Source organism: Lissotriton helveticus, chromosome 11 (assembly GCF_964261635.1).
Source record: "Lissotriton helveticus chromosome 11, aLisHel1.1, whole genome shotgun sequence".
Classification (NCBI taxonomy): Eukaryota; Metazoa; Chordata; class Amphibia; order Caudata; family Salamandridae; genus Lissotriton; species Lissotriton helveticus.
Window position 1 is genome coordinate 910,081,053 of NC_136072.1, and position 20,194 is coordinate 910,101,246.

Below are 20,194 nucleotides of genomic sequence, written 5' to 3' on the forward strand. Positions count from 1 at the left end.
CACTTAACTGAAACAATAGTTTCCTTGTTTTTTGGAGAGCGCAACGAGAACAAGGTATATTTGCAAGACAATCCTATGCTGGGATAGTACTAGGCTTAGTTACTCTCAATCGAAACTTCACATCAGAAGTGTGACGATATAGGCAAACAGGGGACATTTACCTGCAGCTCATGAGGAATGCGTTTGCATTGTATGGACAGAGCTTGTTCTGCTGCACAAACATTGCGCTTCTAAACTAATTCACCAGATCTTTTAGAAAAATGGTGATAGTTCACGTAGTGCCACTGATCCAATAATAGACTCAGTGTACTGCTTTGTAAGCTATGCTTGTGCCCACCCTTGAAGTAAAGCAGGAACGGAGAGTTTGAGGCAGGCAAGAAAAGAAGCAGCCAGAAGCTCCCACTGAGCTCATCTTAACCAGCCTCCCTCCCACAGGCAAAGGAGTCTAGACACCCATTTTCATTGCAAGGTGGAACCAAGGCAGAGCACCTACACTCAAGTATAAACATACTGGTGTTTTAAAAATATACTGATGATCAAGCATATGTGAGACACTGACAAAAACAACCATCTCGCGAGGGTTTCTGCATCTGGATCTGCGAGTGACCTAAAAACTGGCTGAGGGGAAAAAATGTGTACCGGAAATTGGCTGTCCAGTCCAGAAGTAGGCGGTCTTTAGAGAACATTACTTAGCTATACATTTTATTTGTATTATTTTAGTTGGGATAGATACACATATGAATCTCCCAGCCTCTGCTGGGTGCTGAAGAGTGGCAAACAGTAGGATATATTATAAATACATGGTGCACATAGACTTCACAGCAGTGTGCTTTCTTTGAATGTGACGAGGGATGAGAGGCTGGAGTAGAATTCTTCATATAGTCTGCCATGCCATTTAGTTTATGAAGCGTATTTACAAACGCAATAAAGTAATGAAAAAGAGTTAAATACTTCCATATCAATTTCTTCCCTTTTCCACTGGGACAGGGATCTTTTATATTTGCTCTATTTTTTCCAAGCATGTATTATCATTGCTTGTTCCTGTCTTTTTCTAATGTTCTGTCACCATTGAGAATTGCCTAAATTGTTGCAAGTTTTCCATTTTGTACATATTTTGATTATTGCAAATATATGTGTACCGCTTCCTGTCTAATCTATCTAACATCTCCAAGTTTGCCATAGCTCTGCTGTTCAGTAAACAGCACAATCTTTTGGTTGCAAAAGACAGTCTGGGCTTACCAGGAACGTGCAGGAGTTTACAGCCCGCCCATTGCTTACCACTGATTGGCTTTGTCACTCATTTGCTTGCTTCTTATCCAATGGCTTTCCTTGTGTTTGTCCATCCCCTGGAGCATAGCCTCTATACCATCCCACTGATTGGATAGTTTCTTCCCCATGCTCTGTGTTGCTTACTCGCTCATGTACCTCTTTTTTGCACTATATGTTGCTCTCCCCCATGTGAGGCTTTTCTCCTCCCAGCCTACTCTCCTGTGCTTCTCTCCACCATAAAAAAGTATTTTGCACTATTTCTTTTTCATTTTTTTTTCAACAATCCATCACGGATCGGAGAATACAATAAAAAGGAAATGCAAATAGGACCAAGGCTTGACCTACTGGCTTTACCAATGCTGGTTTTATTTCAGTGTTTCCACTTGTCTTGCTTCCCTCAGCCTTGGATTCTGAACTGGCTCCTTACCTCAATCTAATTATCTTAAACTCCACTGACAAGCCTAACAATTAGCTATTCCTCTCGTCATCTGCGCCATTCACCCATCTGTTTATGGAGTCCTCTAAACTCCCTCCATTTGCAAGTGCATGTTTTTATCCCCTTGAAATTCTTGCGCTCTTCCACTTGTTTTACCCTTCCTGTGGGTATTCGTCTTCCACCTACTCTTTTGCTTTTTCAATTGGCATAATAGTGTTACTTTCTCCACCTGTCTCCCAAAAACATTCTTAGTTTTTTGAGTACCATGTTCATTCTTCATCTACACTCTATCATGCATCATTTTGAGTATTTATCTGATATATACACATGTTAAAACCATGCACACATTTTAATAAAGGAATAAGAGCGAGAAAGAGAAAAAGTAGAGTTTGAGAGAGGAGCAAAGAAAGAGGTTATCAGGGTGTAGTCACATGATTAACACTGAGAATGAGAAAGTCACATATATTTGATAGACATGAAGCTTTGCCCTGTGATAACTAGAGACCCTTTGAGACGGTGCCTTCAAGCAATGCATGTGAAATGATATAACATTTGCCGAGACACACACTCCATGATTAGAGAGTGGTGCTAGAGAGAAACAGAGGATACATTTCATTGTTCTATTCTGAAACCGCTCTACTGATTAATAGTATTCTGTGTTCCATGGCATTTGTACCCCAGATTGATGTAATGCTTTCTGATAAATTGAAAAACAACATTAGTTACATACCTGACAGCATGAATGTCTGCACCAGAATCCAGACTCCATTCACTGCCACCACTACATCTGAAAGAATATTTATGCCATTGAGCCAGTATCAAATCAGACACACAAACCAAATAGATTTTTTATTGGCAGACAAAGGCACAATCAATGGAACTCGGTACAGATAGATCTAGGTAATGACTATTCAGTACCTGACATGTAACTCATTGAAAATCTAGAGGTGGCTTTCATTCAAGGAGGGTAATTGCAGTGCCTCTGGGAATGCACCCTGCAACTCTAAAATAGATCAACGCACGAGTATCGCAATCTTTAGGTTAATAAAAAGCATATCAAGCTATAACGATGGAGCTGTGGCAGCTCTAGTGTGGGATGTCAACCTTAATATTCCCATTACAAGACAGGGATTAGTCTACCTATGAGTGAGAAGCCAAAGATATTGGAATGAAACTGCAGATCATTCCGAGAAGGAGCTTCAAATATCACCCTCTATAAAATTAAGCATAGTCTCTCAAGTGCATGAGATTAATATAATATTTCCTGGGAATTGCTCCACAGTGCACTTCATCACACTTAGAACACTGGAATGTTGAAAGGTCGAGCAAAGACAAGGGAACGGCTTAAAGCTAATAATAGCCAGTATAGGCCTTCTCTTCCAAAATTCCAATGTTTGTCCTTTTTTCCCTTTTTAATTTAGAACATTATACACACAGTGGGTGGAATAGTCTAACAGCATTTGTGCCAAAGGCAGTACCAGTTGTTAAAATCCCTTCACCTTATTATAGGCCCTTGCCTGAAGCTAGGGCCTATTGACTCTCGCTCCGGGATTGAACAACCAGTATAGCACTCAGCAGCCAAAACATTTTGCTATATTATAAAAAACATTGTCATTTCAAGGCATGAAAGTGACACACTATCCTCAGTAAATAGAAGAAAAGGTCACAGCCAGGGCTAAGCAACTGTACAATGGTATTCCTAGGTTAATGGGCGGATACAAGTGTCTTTACGAGGTGCCAGCCTTTGCTTAATTTAAGGAAGCAGTAAAATGCACAGCACTTACAAATGATGTACTGGAAGACACGTGATTTCACCAAGATGTAAATGCCTATTAAGAAAAGAAAGACAAAAATGATTTATAACCATATTAGATATAAACATACTTAATATCAGACAAGAGGTCACATGATGAAGTTGTCCCAAAATATTTAGCGGGGAGGAGGGGTGAACATTTGCAAAGGGTCTACTGATAATTATGGAATAGTTTAACAACTATAAATAAATAAAAGTGGGGAAATACTATTTGAAACACAAAAATGGGGAGGTGGGAAATGGTCTTCAGCCAATCCCTAAATGAATCCCTATAATAATATTACATATCACCAGCGTGTTGGTCCGGATATATATATATCTCCTCAGTGTGCTGATCTGATTAGGACAGATTGGCGCTCATCAGATCAGCAGTGCGAAATCCCCCGGCCAGACCACACCGGTAATTTCCCACAACCTTGGCACGTTTGTGCCAAACAAATTGGAACACACTCCTGACAACTTTCTCTTGCTTTTGTTTTTATTTGAAAATACAAACCCAACGCGTTTCGGTCTTCACACAGACCTTGATCACGAGTAACTTCCCAACAATAAGTGCAACCTATATTTCCTTTTCCCTGCCACATCATTTACTGTTTTGCAATGCATGATAATTCTTGGAATCTTTATATAGTCCAAGGGAAACATTACGATTAAAAGTGATAAAGTGCTTTTTGTGCAAATATGCTACAAAAGTGTCAATGTGCAAACATTATTAAAAGTTTCAAAAATTGTTGTGTACAAAAGTTTAAAAGGGATAATTAATTACTGAAATATTTATTTTTTTTAAATTTCAAATCGTTTTTATTGAAGCAATAAAACAAAGGAAGAGACAGTACAAGAAATCTTCCAATACACAAATGAGCACAATGATGATGTTTAGGGACAATACACAAATCTTAAAAGGAAAAATCACATAATGCTTGCAAAGTCGACATGCAGGTACATACATAATACATAGATGCATCAAATAGAGTCAGCAAAAGATACAAATACACAATATTTGAGCCACCGAGCATAAGGCCTGGCCTGGCCTGCAATGGGCAGTAATCGAAATGTATGTCAGCAAACATTATCTCATGGTGGGTCAAAGTGGAAGGAAGAAATGTCCAGCGACTTCCAAATTTTCTTTTTGGACGGGCGCCATGTTGCCGTTTGTAGCGCCGGGTTATCAGCGCCTCAAGAATGAGAGCCATTCTTGCCAAATTTTAAAATTGACCTCTGTCGCATTCTTCCATTTGCACAGGATCACCTTACAGGCCAGAGTTAACATCAAATCTAAGAGTTGGCGGTCTTGTGTGGTCGGTAACTGTGGGTCCAGTGCACCCAGAATGACAGACAAATTCCTTCGCAGGACGTATTTTAAAGACATGATGAATGCAATCAAGAACCTTCCCCCAATAGGTCTCAAGGGAGGGGCAGTTGAATAGCATGTGTGCGAGATCACCAGTTCCTGACTTACAGTTCGAACATGTGGGTATTTCCCTCAGGTGACATTTAAAGAGTTTTTCAGGGGTCCAAAACGCCCTATTTAAGAGCATGTACTTTGTCTGAAAGAGGATGGGTGATACCTTGTGAGTCAGTGCAGTACTATGTATTATGTCCCAGTCAAACTCTATTCCGGTTGAGTTGGGTTCCGCCTCCCACTTAAGTTCTACCTGTCTATGGGATTTCCTAGGCAAGGGCAGTAGCAGTTTATACACTTTGGAAACGAAGTGGCCTGCGGATATAAGACGTGGGAGATGGGACACTAGCCACGGCACATGAGGGGCAAAGTTGCGGGCTGAAAGGATGGCCTTCAACTTCAGAAACTCATAGAAGTCCATTTGAGAGAGGTCGTGTCTTTCCTGCAGGGTCGAGAATGGAATTGGGTGTGTACCATCGTAGAGATTCATCGCTAAGTTAATGCCTTTCTTGGACCATGAGTTCCAATAAAGAGTTGTGCCATTATGTTTAAGGTAGGGGTTCCTCCACAGGGACATGAAGGTTGATTTTTTAAATATCAAATTAGTTTTGTGCGTCTGATCAAGTCTCAGCAAGGCCCGCCTGGTATTTAGCATGATATATTTAGAGTGAGGCAGGTGCGATAGGTCCATGGTGAGCAGGGATGCAAGAGGGGCGTGACCAATAATAGATTCCTCAATGTTAATCCACAATGGAACATAGGACGGGGATTTTAACAACCACTGTGCTCCCTGTTTACAAAGGAAGGCTGTTTGGTAGTTCCTGAACTAAGGAACCCCCAGGCCGCCTTTATCTTTTGCTAGTTGCAACTTTTTCAGTGATATCCTGGCTTTCTTACCCCGCCACAGGAAACCACCAAACAGCTTATCTACTTTGTGGATTAAGTCGTCCGAGAACGTCATGGGTAGCATGCTAGCCAGATAATTTACTAGCGGGTGGACATCATTTTGAGGGTTTCTGCCCTACCCCACCAGGAGAGGTACTTGAGAGACCACCCTTCTAGTAATGTGGAGATCTTTTTTAAGGTTAGTTCTTCGTTTATTTTCAGGGTGGTGATCAGGTCCTTACGTGGAGAAGTGTGGCTCAATGGTTAGAGCAGGCAGACCTCGTGCAGAGCTCTGGCCAGGGACCAGGGTTCGATTCCCGCCTCGGCGGGTCTCGGGCTCATTAATTCCCCTGACCGGATATTCTCGCCTCAGTGCCTATTCTGATCATGGGTCCCGCGCTGCAACTCTGGGCAATAGCTTGTGTAGTCTCCACAACGGCCACCACAACGCGAGGGATGCCTGGTCTGCACCATGGGGGTGTCCAGGAGTGGACACTTCACAGGGAAAGCCAGGAAGGGTTCCCTTGCGGTATTCGTACAAGCGCCGGGAAACCCACTGTGGGTAGCTGTGCGCTATACAAGTACAAAAAACATTTATCGAAGTCTAACCCCAGATACTTGAAACATTTTGGTTGCCAGGTTAGATCAGAGTCACCGAGGATATCTTTACTTCCTACACTATTCAGGAGTTTGACCTCCGTCTTATCCTTATTCAGCTTGTAGCCTGAGACACGGGAAAACGCTTCAATATTAGTCATCAGTGCGGGTATGGCCCCACCTGCCCTTTCTGACATAACTAGTACGTCGTCTGCGTATGCGGTCAGCTTTACGGTACACCCCTCAAATGGAATGCCGGCGATATCGTCATTATGTCGTATGTGGTACAGGAATGGCTCAATTGCTAATAGAAATAGAGAGGGAGATAAGGGGCACCCTGGTCTTGTTCCTTGTTGTAAGCAGAAGGAGGAGGAGAAGGAGCCGCCTGCCCTTACCTTCGCCGAGGGACAGAAATAGAGGGACATTACTATTTTCGTGAACGTATCACCCAAGTTGAACTTGTGCAAGACTGCTTTTAGGAAGGACCAGTCGACCGTGTTGAAAGCCTTCTCGGCATCTAATGTTATTTTTTTTTTTTTGCAGAGTTTTATATAGCGCGAACTAGACCCGAACCGAATAAGGTATCAGAGCGCTTTACATAGCACCAGTTACGTTCCATGAGGACACACTTTCATTTTTTTAGGCACGGGGAGATTAATTGATTTGCCCAGAATCACAGGAGGTTTTTGGCGTCGTTACCGAGACTCGAACCCAGATCCCCAGGTCCGAGATTGAGCGCCTTAGCCGTTAGGCCAACCCCTCTCCCCATTGCTGCAGTGGGTGTGTTTAGGAGTTTCGCTTTTTCCAGTACATGCGCAAGTATCCTCGTATTGTCACTAGACAGTCTATTTTTAAGGAATCCTGCTTGAGATGGATGGATTAACTGTGGAAGTACCTTCTGAAGACTAGCAGAGAGAATCATGGCTAGGATCTTACAGTCAAGGTTAATTAGGCAGATGGGTCTATAATTTTTTGGGAGAGCCGGATCTTTCCCCACTTTAGGGAGCACCGCAATTATGGCCTCTGACATAGTACCTTTAACTTCGTCTGAGTCATTTATTTCTCGGAAGAGATGCAGGAGAGGTTCGACCAATAATGACGGAAAGGATTTATAAAATTTAGCTGTAAACCCGTCAGGTCCTGGAGCCTTCCCGGTCTTCAGAGCTTTGATTGCTTGTTCTATTTCTATGGCAGTGATAGGAGCATTAATATTAAGCTGATCGGTAGTGGAGAGCTTAGGGAGATCACACTCATCTAAGTAACCTTGAATCTTTTCCTCCTCTACTGATTTATTCTTCGCGTAAAGGGTTTCATAAAAGTCCTTAAAGACCTCCGCTATTCTATCTGGTTCCGAGTGGGCAAACCCTGAAGCATCTTTGATGACATTAATAGTGTTCTTCTGGACCTTAAACTTCAGATATGAGGCCAGGCTCTTACCAGCTTTATTAGACTCACAGAGTTTGAACCTCATTCTGTTATCTAGCCATACTCCCGCCCTTTCACTAACTAACTTGTTATATTCATATTTTGTATTAGCCAGAGCATTTAAGGTCATGACATCCCTGTTTTCCTGGTGTTTAGTCTCTAGGGCCAAAAGTTCACTCTCCAAAGCCTCTAATTTTCCGTTGTAATCTTTGTTCATTGCAGACCTAATTTTAATGCACACCCCCCTAATGGTACTTTTCAGGGCCTCCCACCGTATAAGATCAGAAGTGTCTCCCTCTTTGTTGTCTTGCAAATAGGAAGTGATAGCAGACTGTATAGCGACCCGATGCTGTTCCTTGTCTAGTATTTCATCGTTCAGGCGCCACGACGTGTTACGAGAAGAGGGTTTCACGTTGCTAATAGACAGGGAAATACAGGAGTGATCAGACATAACTCTCGGTTCTATGGATGTGTCAACTATTCTAGGAACACCATTTTGTGATATGAGGATATAGTCGATGCGGGAGTACGAGTCATGTGGTGAGGAATAGAATGTATAATCCCTATCCGTAGGGTTTTGCAATCTCCACTCGTCCACAAGGTGAAGGCGCTGGCACATATTGAGGAACGCTTTATGTGATTTATGCGGCCTAAAGGGACATCGAGAATCTCTGTCTAGGGTGGCATCCATAGGGAGATGGAAGTCTCCGGCTACTATGTGTACAGCAGAGTCAGGTATGTTTTCTAACTGTTTCCCCAGATCTTCCCAAAATTTAAGGTCGCTAATATTTGGAGCATAAATATTTGTGATGTAGAATTCCGTGTTGTCTCTACTTAGTTTGGCCGTGACCCACCTCCCATTGGTGTCCGATGTGGAAGAGAGAACTTCAACCTTTGATTTTTTCGCTATTAGTAATAGATCGCCATTCTTTTTCCCTGTGGCATCCGCCCCTACAACCTCAGTATAAAACTTATTCCTCAGATGGTAAAACTGTTTAGCATCAAGTTTGGTCTCCTGCAGTAAGACAATATCCCCTTTTTGTCTGCGCAGGTATTCTAATATCTTCTGCCTCTTGACAGGTTGGTTCAGACCTTTTACATTCAGGGACAGTATTTTCAATTTGTCTATAGCAGCTACTCCAAGAGGAGTATCAACTGTATTGAAGGCCATTAAACATAGTTTGGACTATTGCCAAAGCCATTCAAATCATAGTTAAGTAGGTAGTAGCATGCTTGGGTTACCTTATCAAGCATAGTAGTTAGACATCTTAGGTGACATTCAAACCCCATAGTTTTTTGGTGTATCGTGCATCTATTCATTTGAGACCATACAAGCACAAAGTGAGTAACAGAAAGAAAAAGAAGAAGAAGAAAAGAAAGCAAAACCATATTACACATAACATACATCCCACCCCTCAATCCCCTCATCCCCCCGCCCCTCCCACCCCATCTGTGAATAGTAGGCATGGTGACTAGAGAGAAATTGCAACGTTTCCTCCCCGTGGTTGTACACCAATATAGTAACTTTGGAACATTTGAACTATTACAGCAAGCGTGTACATTGTTGGATATAAAAAACATTGCTGATTAATACATTAAACGCGTACCAACATCAGAATCCCAAATGCACGTGCATCCAGGTAGGGTGCCTTTGTACCAGGTAATGCATACGCTTTATAGATTTTGCCCTCATAACTCTTTCCTAGATCACGGACTTAATACAAGCCCATCATCGCAGACAATTGGTGGTAACATACTGCAATAAGCCATGGCAAGGGTATCAACTTCTAAACAGTATCTGCGACTACACAGCAGTATTTGCAGTAGTTGCTTACAACGCATAGTCCATTGATCACAATAGTTGACAAGAAATGACACTGGCATTTTAACATCCAACTAAAACAGGAGCATTAAAGGTAAGGCCACTCGAGCCTAAACAATAATAATGAGCACCTCAAAAGGTCACTGAGCATCAATGGGCTTCAAGGAATACGTCACCATGACGAAAAGGCGTCAAAGTGAACATATTGGCAGTTTAGTCGCGTAATAGCGATTGCGGCACAACCATGAAAAGATTAACCATTGGAGGCCAATAACCAAATGATAAAGGAAGAATGACACATATGCAATGTTTAGGCAAAGGATACTCATTTGTAACCTGAAGCCGAGGATGCCATGTTGCCTGAGTTGTTAATGTCCATGTCTAGATCTTCTGGACCATCCAGCATGCGTTTGAGCTTCATTGGATCAGAAAAAATGTGTGGAGATCCCGATATTTTGCTGGCCCTACAAAGCCATACTGGTAGCCCATCGTCTTCAGTTGTGGGCGGAGCGCCAGAAATGCCTTCCTAACCTCCACCGTCTCTTTACTGTAGTCCTGTGATATGTATATTTTAGCATTCTTCCAAAGGATATGATTGTGCTTCCTGACGAAGTCGAGAATCTGTTCCACGTGCTGGTAGCGAAGTGGTTTGCAGACAATGGGCCTAGGCCCTTTTTGACTCTTGGTGATCCTGCCCGGCACTCTGTGCGCCCTGTCAAATTCCAAGGGTTGATGGAAGGTCATGCCAGTTGCCTGAGTGAACCAGGTTTCTAGAAATAGCACACAGGAACCCTGTTGATCTTCAGACCCCTCCGGAATTCCAAAAAAGCGTAGGTTTCCCCTTCGATTTCTGTCCTCCAACTCAGCAAGTTTCCGCGTTACCTGGTCTGAGGCTATGGTCAGGCACTTGAGGGCGCCACATGTTTTGACTTCCGTATCTTTTAGCCTACTGATCCTTGACTCAGTTACAACCAGCCTGGCATTGGTGTCCCTTATGTCCTGCCTAATTGCTACCACTTCTTCTTTAGTCGATTTAGCCAGGTCCCTGACTTCATCCAGTCTGCTTAGTATCATATCAATCGGATCCAGATTGTCCTTTTTCCTTTTGTTAGGTGAGTTTGGGTTTGAATGGTCAGATTTAACTCTTTTCAGGCTCTTCGTTAGATCCTTGTTCTCCATAATTGACCTTTGCTCGTGACCTCTCAGGTAGCCACTATGAGTGTAGGTACGCGAAGCAGCAATGATAAATTATATGAATTATCTGAATTGTATGGCCCTTACTTGCTGATCCGGTTGCTCCACGAAGTGCCCCTGCATGCAATTTAGCCTCCAATTAAGAGACCCGATGTTTCCATTAGGCGTGCGCCGCCATTTTAAGACACATCATCAATGCACAAAAACTCATTGTGAGACGCTATTATGGTGCTGAAATCAATGATGACCCTGTTTTCAAATGCTGCCAGGGTGATATAGGCTGGGTGCACGACATCGGTGTGGCTGGTAATATTGACAGTGAATGGATCAGCTGCTGGTTGTACATACAAGTATGGCAGAGGCGTTATCCGTAAATTGTCCGTGATTCAGATTGACCGCGCCGCCATTTTAAAGCAGACAGTGCATACACGCATTGTACTGAGGCAGATTGCAAGCGCTATCAATGAACGGCCCCGTTTTACATTCCTACCGATGCAGGCAGGGTGCTTTTTAGTGACACTTCCCTGTTGTTGGTTAGGCAGACCGTGAAAGTATGGCTGAGTGGCAGATTTGAGCCTCACTTCTGCCCTATGCGTCTCTCGCCGCCATTTTAGGAATATTTAAGCCCCTTGCATAGACACGTTTACTGTTGGGATACCGGGATGTGTTATAATCAGTCCTGAAGGATATTATTAATATTTCCCATACTGCAGCCTCTGTGTAACCTTAATGGCATTAAATCTGCACAGCCGCCATGAATAAATCGACCGCAATGCTCGGCAGCCGAGTCTCAGTCCGCCATGTTGGTTAGGTTAGTTAGGTGCCGGTGCCTCGTGTGTGGGCCCACGCTTTTGCTCTGCAGAACAACAGATGTGGGCATAATACAACCAGTGTGGCAATGGGCACACAACCAATGTGGAAAGTCAATGGCCAGTCTTTGAAAATGTATCGTTTGAGGTCCGGAACCATAGTGGGTCGCACACGGGGTCTTCTTGCAGTATTATGCCGGTATGCGAACAAATTGTACTCACAGTCCGCCGCTCATGTGAAGACCATTCTTTCCCTTACACCACTCGCTGAAACTCCGCTCTTTCTCGGCTATTCAATGACCATACTGCTCTCAGCTCCGGTCGTCCTCTGTCCGAGCAGCCGCGCGGTGACTCTTACTCCGCCTCAGGCGCTGGGGCGCTCAAAGGAAACAGCCGTAACTTTTCCACGCGGCCACCTCCAGAAGAGTTTGTTGCTTCTGTATGTTCCCCTTACATTCCGACACTCGATTCTTGCAATTTTGCCGGAGTCGGATTGGCAAAAGGTGTCCCAAATCTATGTATAGACCTCTACCACGGGAGGAGGAACTCACGAGGCCGCCATTCCTCTTGGCGTCCAAACCACGCCCCGCCAATTACTGAAATATTTCAAGACATTTGTGAAGTTGTTGCTCTTGATATATCCCATGCTGACTTCCTCCATTTCATACTTCTGAAAACAAAGATCCAATTAGATATTGAACAAAATCACAAAATTTATAGATTTTGTATACTCTATTATATTTTAAATATTTTAAATATCGGAAGTCAATAGTCCTGATAATTGGGTTTATATATTTAAGTTATTTAGAGTTTATTATTTTGACTCCTCCACCTTTCCCACGAAAAAAGTGTTGAGAAGCATGTACTGGGAGTGGATTGTTTGTAAAAGGCATTCCATAATGGCAGATGGTTCTCTTACGGCATCCTTTGTGTTAGTGAAGGACGCCAGCCAGCTAGAAAATTATTGGGATGTTATCACTAGGCCTTTGGACCGTAAGCTATTCCATCAACTTAGAGTTGGGTCACTTCCGCTTAGGGGCCTAACTAGGTCTTGGGGACATGGTGGGTTAGGCCACTGCCCACTGTGCTTAGGGTTGGGCGAAACAGTTGATCATTTTTTTTTTGTCTGCCCTTTGTACCATGCACCGAGACGAAAGTGGTTACGCCCAGTATGTAAAACACTGGGCACACGATCAGCAAAAACAGTCAGTAGCGTTTTAAAAACAGATACATCATCACTGGTTGTAATTGGGGTTGCGAAATTCCTGGGCTGGGCATGGATCCTACGGGCAAGGCTGATCAAGTCTCTTTCGACTGATGCGTAATCTGTTGGCTGGAACAGTAGTCTGTTGTGCCAATGAATGATATTGTCTCTTTTTGTACTGTTTTTGAACTGGATTTTTATTATGTTAATGAAGTCTTGACGTCTGATTTTATACTATTCTTAGCCTGTTCTTAATTGTATATTATATTTATTGTTTTAACACACTGCTTACACTTTTTATCTGTACTTTTTAGCTGCAATTTTTGATATATTATTGGTTACGTAGCATGTTGTGTAGCATGTCTTTTATGATGAAATATCGAATAAAGACTTCTTTGACTGACTCCTCTAGTGGTTTTATATACCATAGAGTGTTACACTCTTCCAGGACAATTCATGCCCTCCATTGGGCCATGTTCGGCTGACATTGCGATATTTCTGCGCAAAAGCTGCTGAATGATTGGTCTTCCTGATTTGACGATTTCTCTCTGTACTAATCAATTGTCACACCCACCAGTGGATTTTTTTGTGTATATTTTAAGTATTAGTCATTTGCGCAACATTTTACATACTGAAAGAGCAGCATATAACCAGATTGGCTTCCTCTAATATAGTATCTCCATGAGTTTATTTTCCATTAGTTTTTTTCCCTTTTTTCCAGGTTTTTCATATATAAGCACATAAAGTTCCTCATTTTGATTGAGGCCTCTCGGGTTCAACATTGTTTGCAAAAAGATGTGTCTTGATTCCTTTTGTCTTAAAAGTTTTTCACAGTTACCGCCTCTTTCTGACACCGGAACTTGTTAGATTGCATAAAAGTTCAGTTTTTTTCCCCAGTTGCTCTCATGAAATTCTTCCATATGTTTTGCAACTGCATTGCTACGATCCTCGTTTGTTGTTGCACGTATATGTTCCAGAATTCTTTTCTTTAATTCACATGTAGTGCTTCCTACATATTTCTTTTGACACAGACATTCTATGATATATACCACAAACTTACTCTTGCAGTTAATGTTTTTGTTGAATAATCCAACTCTTACCATTTACCATCTTGATTTGTTTTTTGTTAACTGCAATTTTACAAGCTTTGCATTTTTTTTTAGAAGACCAAGGGCCAGATGTACGGCGTCTTCTTGTGGACGCAAATGGGTTTTAGACCCGTTTGTGCTGGCAAAAAAACGGTGGGCCAGGTTCTAATCCTATTTTGCGAGTCACAAATTGATTTGCAACTTGCAAAATAGGATTTGCAACTCGCTATTACCAAAGGGCATCCCTTCCAAAATGTATGTATAAATGTTTTGCGACCGCAATTGCGGTTGCAAAACACTCGCAGTTTACCTCCCTTCTCAGAAGGGAGGTAAAGCACTCGCAAACGGGATCCCCAAGGGACCCCTTCCCCTTTGTGAATGTATGCTCAAATATTTTTTAAGGGCAGGCAGTGGTCCCAGGGACCACAGCCTGCCATTAAAAAATGAAACTGAAAAGTTTCATTTTTATTTTTTAAATGCATCCCGTTTTCCTTTAAGGAAAACGGGCTGCATTTTAAAAAAAACTGCTTCATTTAAAAGCAGTCCCAGGCATCAAGGTCTGCTAACCCCAGCAGGCCACCATCCCTGGGAGTGCCAGCCATTCCCAATGGGGACGCAAATTGCGAAAGCCTCATTAATATGCACGAGGCATGCAATTTGCGACCCCATTGGGAATCGTAAACAGTGTCTCAGACACTGTTGTAGATCCCAATTAGCGAGTCGCAAATGCAACGCAATTTGCAACTCGCCAATTGGCGGGTCGTACATCTGGCCCCAAAATCCTTCAGTTTCTAGCCATGTTTTTTGTTAGTCATCTTGAAATGGCTATGTGTGAGCTTGTCCCTTAAATTTGATACCCTTCTACATGTAATATTAGGGTGATCTTCAACTATTTCTGTTACTGTGGAGACCAATATCAATATTTCCCAATGTTTTCTTAAAATGTTGGATAGTTTCTTGCTTTCCGCTGAGAATTTTGTTATCAAACTAGTTACATGTTTTGGATCCTTTTAAGTTGTTTTTGATCCATGTAAGATTTGTGTTCTATTCCTTGATGTTGCTCTTTGAAGCCCTTTAGTGAAGACTTTTTTGGGGGTATTTTCTGCTAATGATTTTTTTTTATGCTTCTCCACTATGTTTGGCAAATTCTTCATCTAAGGATCAGTTCCTGCAGATTCTCAGAAACTATTTATTTTTCAAATATGGAATTTCTTGTATAGAGGAATTTGAGCATGAAAAGAACTATGGACCAGATCTCCCATGGCTTTGAATTTAATGCATTCTGAGATGGGGAGCAGTACAAAACCTTCAGCATGGGATAATGAGATCTCGTCAGTAAAAGCTCTCTGGCAGCAGTATACTGTACATGCTTCACTCTCTAAACAGATTTAGTGGGCAGTCGGAGATATATAGCATTGCAATAATCAACTCTCCATTAAACAAATCCATTAAAAATGATGACCGTGCGAGGGAAAAAGACAAACATTTTTAGAATGCGATAGTGGAGAAAAAGATGCTTTAATTTGTGTAGTCACTGAACTCCACATCAACTTGAAACCACAATTTTTCACACATTTTAAGAGTAATGGTACTTTCCCAAAGTCTTCTATTAAGACTCTGTCTTAATAGAAGGCTGTAAGATTTAAGTTTTTTACTGTTGAGTTTGAGGTTCTTTTTCTTTGGACATTGTAGTGTTTATGGCCAGCACACGGTTTTGAAAATTGGCAATAGTAGAATCAATGGCTGTATTAATCTTCAGGGGTATTTGACTTATCATCTGCATACATACAAATTGGTATTCAAATGATTCAGTCAGAAGGGCCAAGTGTGCTCTATTAACTGTATAAAAATAAATCTTGTGCAAGATACAGCTATCTGTATACAAGCACCAGTCCCTGGATTTTCTGTCGTTTATATGATACCTTACTGATTGTAACTATAAAGGACACCCTCAGTTGCCCTATCTGTTCTCGGTCATGACGGAGTTTGGACTAAAATCCTGTACTCGATGGCAACTGCTAGAGTTCGTGTGGGGAGGACGGTTTCCTCCTCATATCCGGTGGGGCGGGGCACTAGACAGGGCTGCCCGCTCTCCCCGCAGCTGTTTGCACTTGCTATAGAACCGTTGGCGGCGCGGAGGTGCATATCGGGGCCTGCAACTCAGAGGCCGCACACACCATATCTCGCTCTACGCGGACGACCTACTTATGTTCTTGGAAGACGCAGGGGATGCCCTGGATGGGGCGCGCAATCTCCTGGACTGTTTCGGGGATGTCTCGGGCCTGCCGGTCAACTGGACGAAGACCTGTGTTTTCCCGGTGTCGGGTGCATGTGACCCGCCGCGGTTGCCGCCCGATCTTGCGTGGGAGCCCGGATGCCTCCCTTATCTGGGCACGCAGGTGTACCACACACAGGAGGACCTACTGGAGGGTAATATTGAGAGAGCAATGAGGGGACTGCGGGGTAGCATGCGGTTCTGGGGGTCCCTGCCGTTATCGGTGATGGGTCGTAGTTGCGCTCCTGAAGATGGTGGCTCTTTCCTGGCTTTTATATTTTTTTTCAGACCTTGCCAATACGTATACCGGTGGCGTTCTTCCGACAACTCCGCTCGGCAGTATGCAGCTTCATTTGGGGTGCGGGCCGGCGTAGGGTAGCGTTGGAAACGCTGATGAGACCACGAGATGAGGGAGGCCTTGCCACTCCAGATTTTGAATTGTACTATCTGGCTGCGCAAGTTCTTACTCAGGTGGTGGCGCTAGAGTTTAGAGGGCCGGAAAGGGGGACCATACCGGAGATACCAAGACATGTGCTATCGTTTGTGATATTGCAGCAGAGGCTGAGGACGGCCAACTTGTCGATGGCGGAGAGCACCTTACGATATTGTTGGAAGCGGTTCCACAATAGAATTGGGGTGCGACGGCCTTATGCACCCGAGATACGACTGGGCATGTGCACAGCGCTGCCGCATGGTGGCGATTGGTCTGACCTGGCGGAGTGGGAGGAGTTGGGTCTGCAGATGGTGGGTGACCTGTACGCAGACTGTGCACTGTTCCCGTATAGTGCGTTGCAGGAGTCTTTTGGTCTTCCACGCGGTCCCTTCCTGTTGCATGCGGCCCTGAGTGCTGCCCTACAAAAGTAGTGGGGTGCTGGTCTTTCTGAGCTCCCGATGAATGGTGCATGCCAATATGTGGTAATGGCGGCGGGCACGTATAAGGTGATTACCTGTCTCTATAAACGAATACTAGGAGACGGCCTTAACCCATTAGGCAGGGCTATCCCAGATGCGGCCTAGTCGCAGATGCTTAAAAAGGCATGGAAGGGTATCAGGAATGCTAGGTTCCAATTGATTCAATTCTTTGTGTTGCACAGGGCGTATCTCACACCTGCCAAAATTAACCAATACTTCCAAATTGATACAGCGATGTGCCCCCGTTGTCGTGCTGCAGGAGCGGACTTAAATCATATGCTATAGGACTGTCCTAGACTAGGAGCATACTGGGAAGAGGTGACTGGATCGCTCTGTAGGGTAACTGAGCGGTAGATTGATATGGATAGGGGTGCGTGTCTGTTACACTGGTTACCACATACTAGTAAGACTAAGATAACTAGTAAGTTTATGGACTTGGGCCTCATTCTAGCCAAACGAGAAATAACGTCACATTGGAAGGCGGAGGTTGGCCCTAGCTATGCTAGATGAAAGACAGCGTTTCTTATGTGGGCGGGGAGCGAGAGTACAATCCGAATGCAGCAGGCTCATAGGTCCCATAGTGATAAGGCGCTGGAAACAGCGAGGGCGTGGGAGGCATTGGTAACGGACCTCCGGATGCTGGACGTGGAGACTGATTCGGATTCTGTGTCCTCGGTGGGGGCGGAGCAGATACGAGAAGCTCCCCCCGGAAGGGTGGAGATCGGGGCAGTGGGAGATTCCTGAAACATAAGAGGTTATATTAGCTAATCATATATGGGATAGATGACCCATAAGCTCATTACACGCGACAGTAGTACCTGGATTACATTTCTTATGTGCCTACCAGCGCATGCAGTGGGGGTGGGAGTTGACAGGTAGTGAGGAGGTCCGTGAATGGGGTATTGCTTGGAACTGAGAACCTGAACTTGGGTGTGGCACTGTGTTGGTTAACGGGCCTGATGTCACAGCATTGGATTTAAATGGATAATGCATGTTTTGATTATTGTTGCGTTATTGTTGAGCCTCGTTTTGCCACGGAGTGTGGGATGCTTGGTATTTGTATTGGTCCTTCTTATGCCTTGTTTTTGATTTAAAATAATAAAAAGATTGAAAAAATAAATGTTTACCTTTAAATATCACAAAAGCTGTTCGAGGGAGTTCATCAAACCAGTGCTCACGATTCTGTTTGGCCTAAAAATAACAAGAAGCAAATATTACATCCATGAGCCAAATCCAGTGAAATAAATAACACACAAATACGTATTGTAGAACGGAATCTTAATCTACTTTGTTCTTAGCCATTTCTCGCTCTTTTTTAAAATTATATTTATACCCATGCCACCATTTCTATTTTACTTTTGTGGTGTTTGTGCTACTGCACTAGGTTGCCAGGAATGGTTGGATTGGGGCCACAATTCGGCCCGGCGAGGACAAAAAAAGTGGCCCACATTTGCAGATCCCAACCTTTAGCAGTACACTACTTAGTTAGGATAATGGAGCTTTAATAAATATAGAAGCACAGAATTATTAAAAATACTAGAAACTCATTTTTAATTGTGTTTTTTATCCATACATTTGCTGTTGATGTTTGGAATAATATTCACTGGGAAACATATGGCACAGACCTAAACTCCATTTTACACTCACTTTTTTATGATATGCATTTTATTTTTTGCAGTACTTAAGAGAGGCCCTCAAATGCTCAGAGACTGGTAAAGGTGCAGCTGTTTTTAGGTCTTGCCTAAGCAGCGCGCATGCGCGGCCCTAGGAGATGACCTTTAGAAATTGGTCTGCTCTTTTCAAGCACTCGTGCTTGTGCTGGCATCCACATTGCAGGAGCGAGCAGCGGCACACGTGCTAACTGAAAACATATGGCTCTCGCGCCTCCGCTGCTCACTCCCGCAAGGTGGATGCCAGCACAAGCACGAGTGCTTGAAAATAGCTACTGCTTGTTTTAGGTTTCTTTCCGTTTGCCTCACAGCGCCACTCGTTAGTCCGCCCTCTTTTTTCATCCTTTGCTTAGATGCTCCCTTGTGCACGTCTTTCTAAGTCTGTGTCTCCGCCTGTCTCTCTCTTGTTATTCCTGGAAAATGAGCTGGGTCCGGTTGGTCTCAGTAATGGGTGTGGATTCTCAGAGTCATTGACTCTTGGGTTACATAAAGTATGTCTTTTTATGGTTGCATTTATAATTTATGCTGGTTGTGCACATAAAGGACACAGCTGAGAAGACAGAAAAAGTATAAACAGCTAACAACCCCCTTTGATGCAACCTAGTGCAACTCACAGCTCAGCAGTGCTCTGCAGTCCTGGTAATATCTGCTGTTCAGTGATGGGCGCTACAACTCACCGCCAGGTGCAGTGCAGTGATGCCAGTCTGCTTGCTGCCAAAAGAAGTAAACAAACATCCCACGACAGTACCGGAGGACCAGGAAGAGGATGTCTACAAGCGTGCTGCTTTGAGCTCTCTCATGAAGCCCCATTGTCGAGGGCAGTAGTGATGCCAGCTCCTTCCTCCCGCTGACACATATGCCTATGGGTTCGTTTTACCGTATATTAGTTTTTGTTATGTCCTGGTACCAGTCGTCACACACTGTACTGCTTGATGGGTGGAATTAAAGTTTAAAGAAAAGTTTATGTCTATTGATTCAAAAGTGGGATTATTTTTATTCTTACAGTCATGTCAGTCAAAGAAATACATTGTTCTCTTTATTCTGCCGACGTTTACTATCTGCGTGGTTTAAATTGATTTTGATAATTAAACTTTTCTTTAGAATACATCATTTCTTCACGTATTTCTGTCATCACGTGGTCCATTACTTCATTTATTTTTTCATACTGAAGCAATTTCATCTCTTCATAGTTTTCTTTTCAAGAATGATACCAGACACAAATCCAGATTTCTCTCTTTTTTGGAAAAGTTTCTAACTTTGTAGGATCGTTTTCACTTATTTCTAAAGCCCGACCAAGCTTTGTCAATGTATGAGTCCTATTCCCACTTCTGTGTATTCTTTGTGAGAGCCACACCTGATAAGGCACAATGGCTTCTGTTTGGGAATTCCACTC

General features: G+C 43.3%; 1 protein-coding gene across 2 annotated transcripts in view; it reads right to left on the bottom strand.

Annotated features, from left to right (window-relative positions):
* Window positions 1-20,194, bottom strand: part of TPCN1 (two pore segment channel 1) — a 280,704-nt gene that overhangs the window by 57,347 nt on the left and 203,163 nt on the right. For both annotated transcript variants that reach the window (XM_078667151.1, XM_078667150.1), the window contains 3 exons: window positions 18,259-18,322; window positions 3,490-3,534; window positions 2,436-2,492 (listed from right to left, as the gene is read on the bottom strand). In XM_078667151.1, coding sequence (XP_078523277.1) covers window positions 2,436-2,492; window positions 3,490-3,534; window positions 18,259-18,322 — 166 coding nt within the window. The remainder of the gene's footprint in view (window positions 1-2,435; window positions 2,493-3,489; window positions 3,535-18,258; window positions 18,323-20,194) is intronic.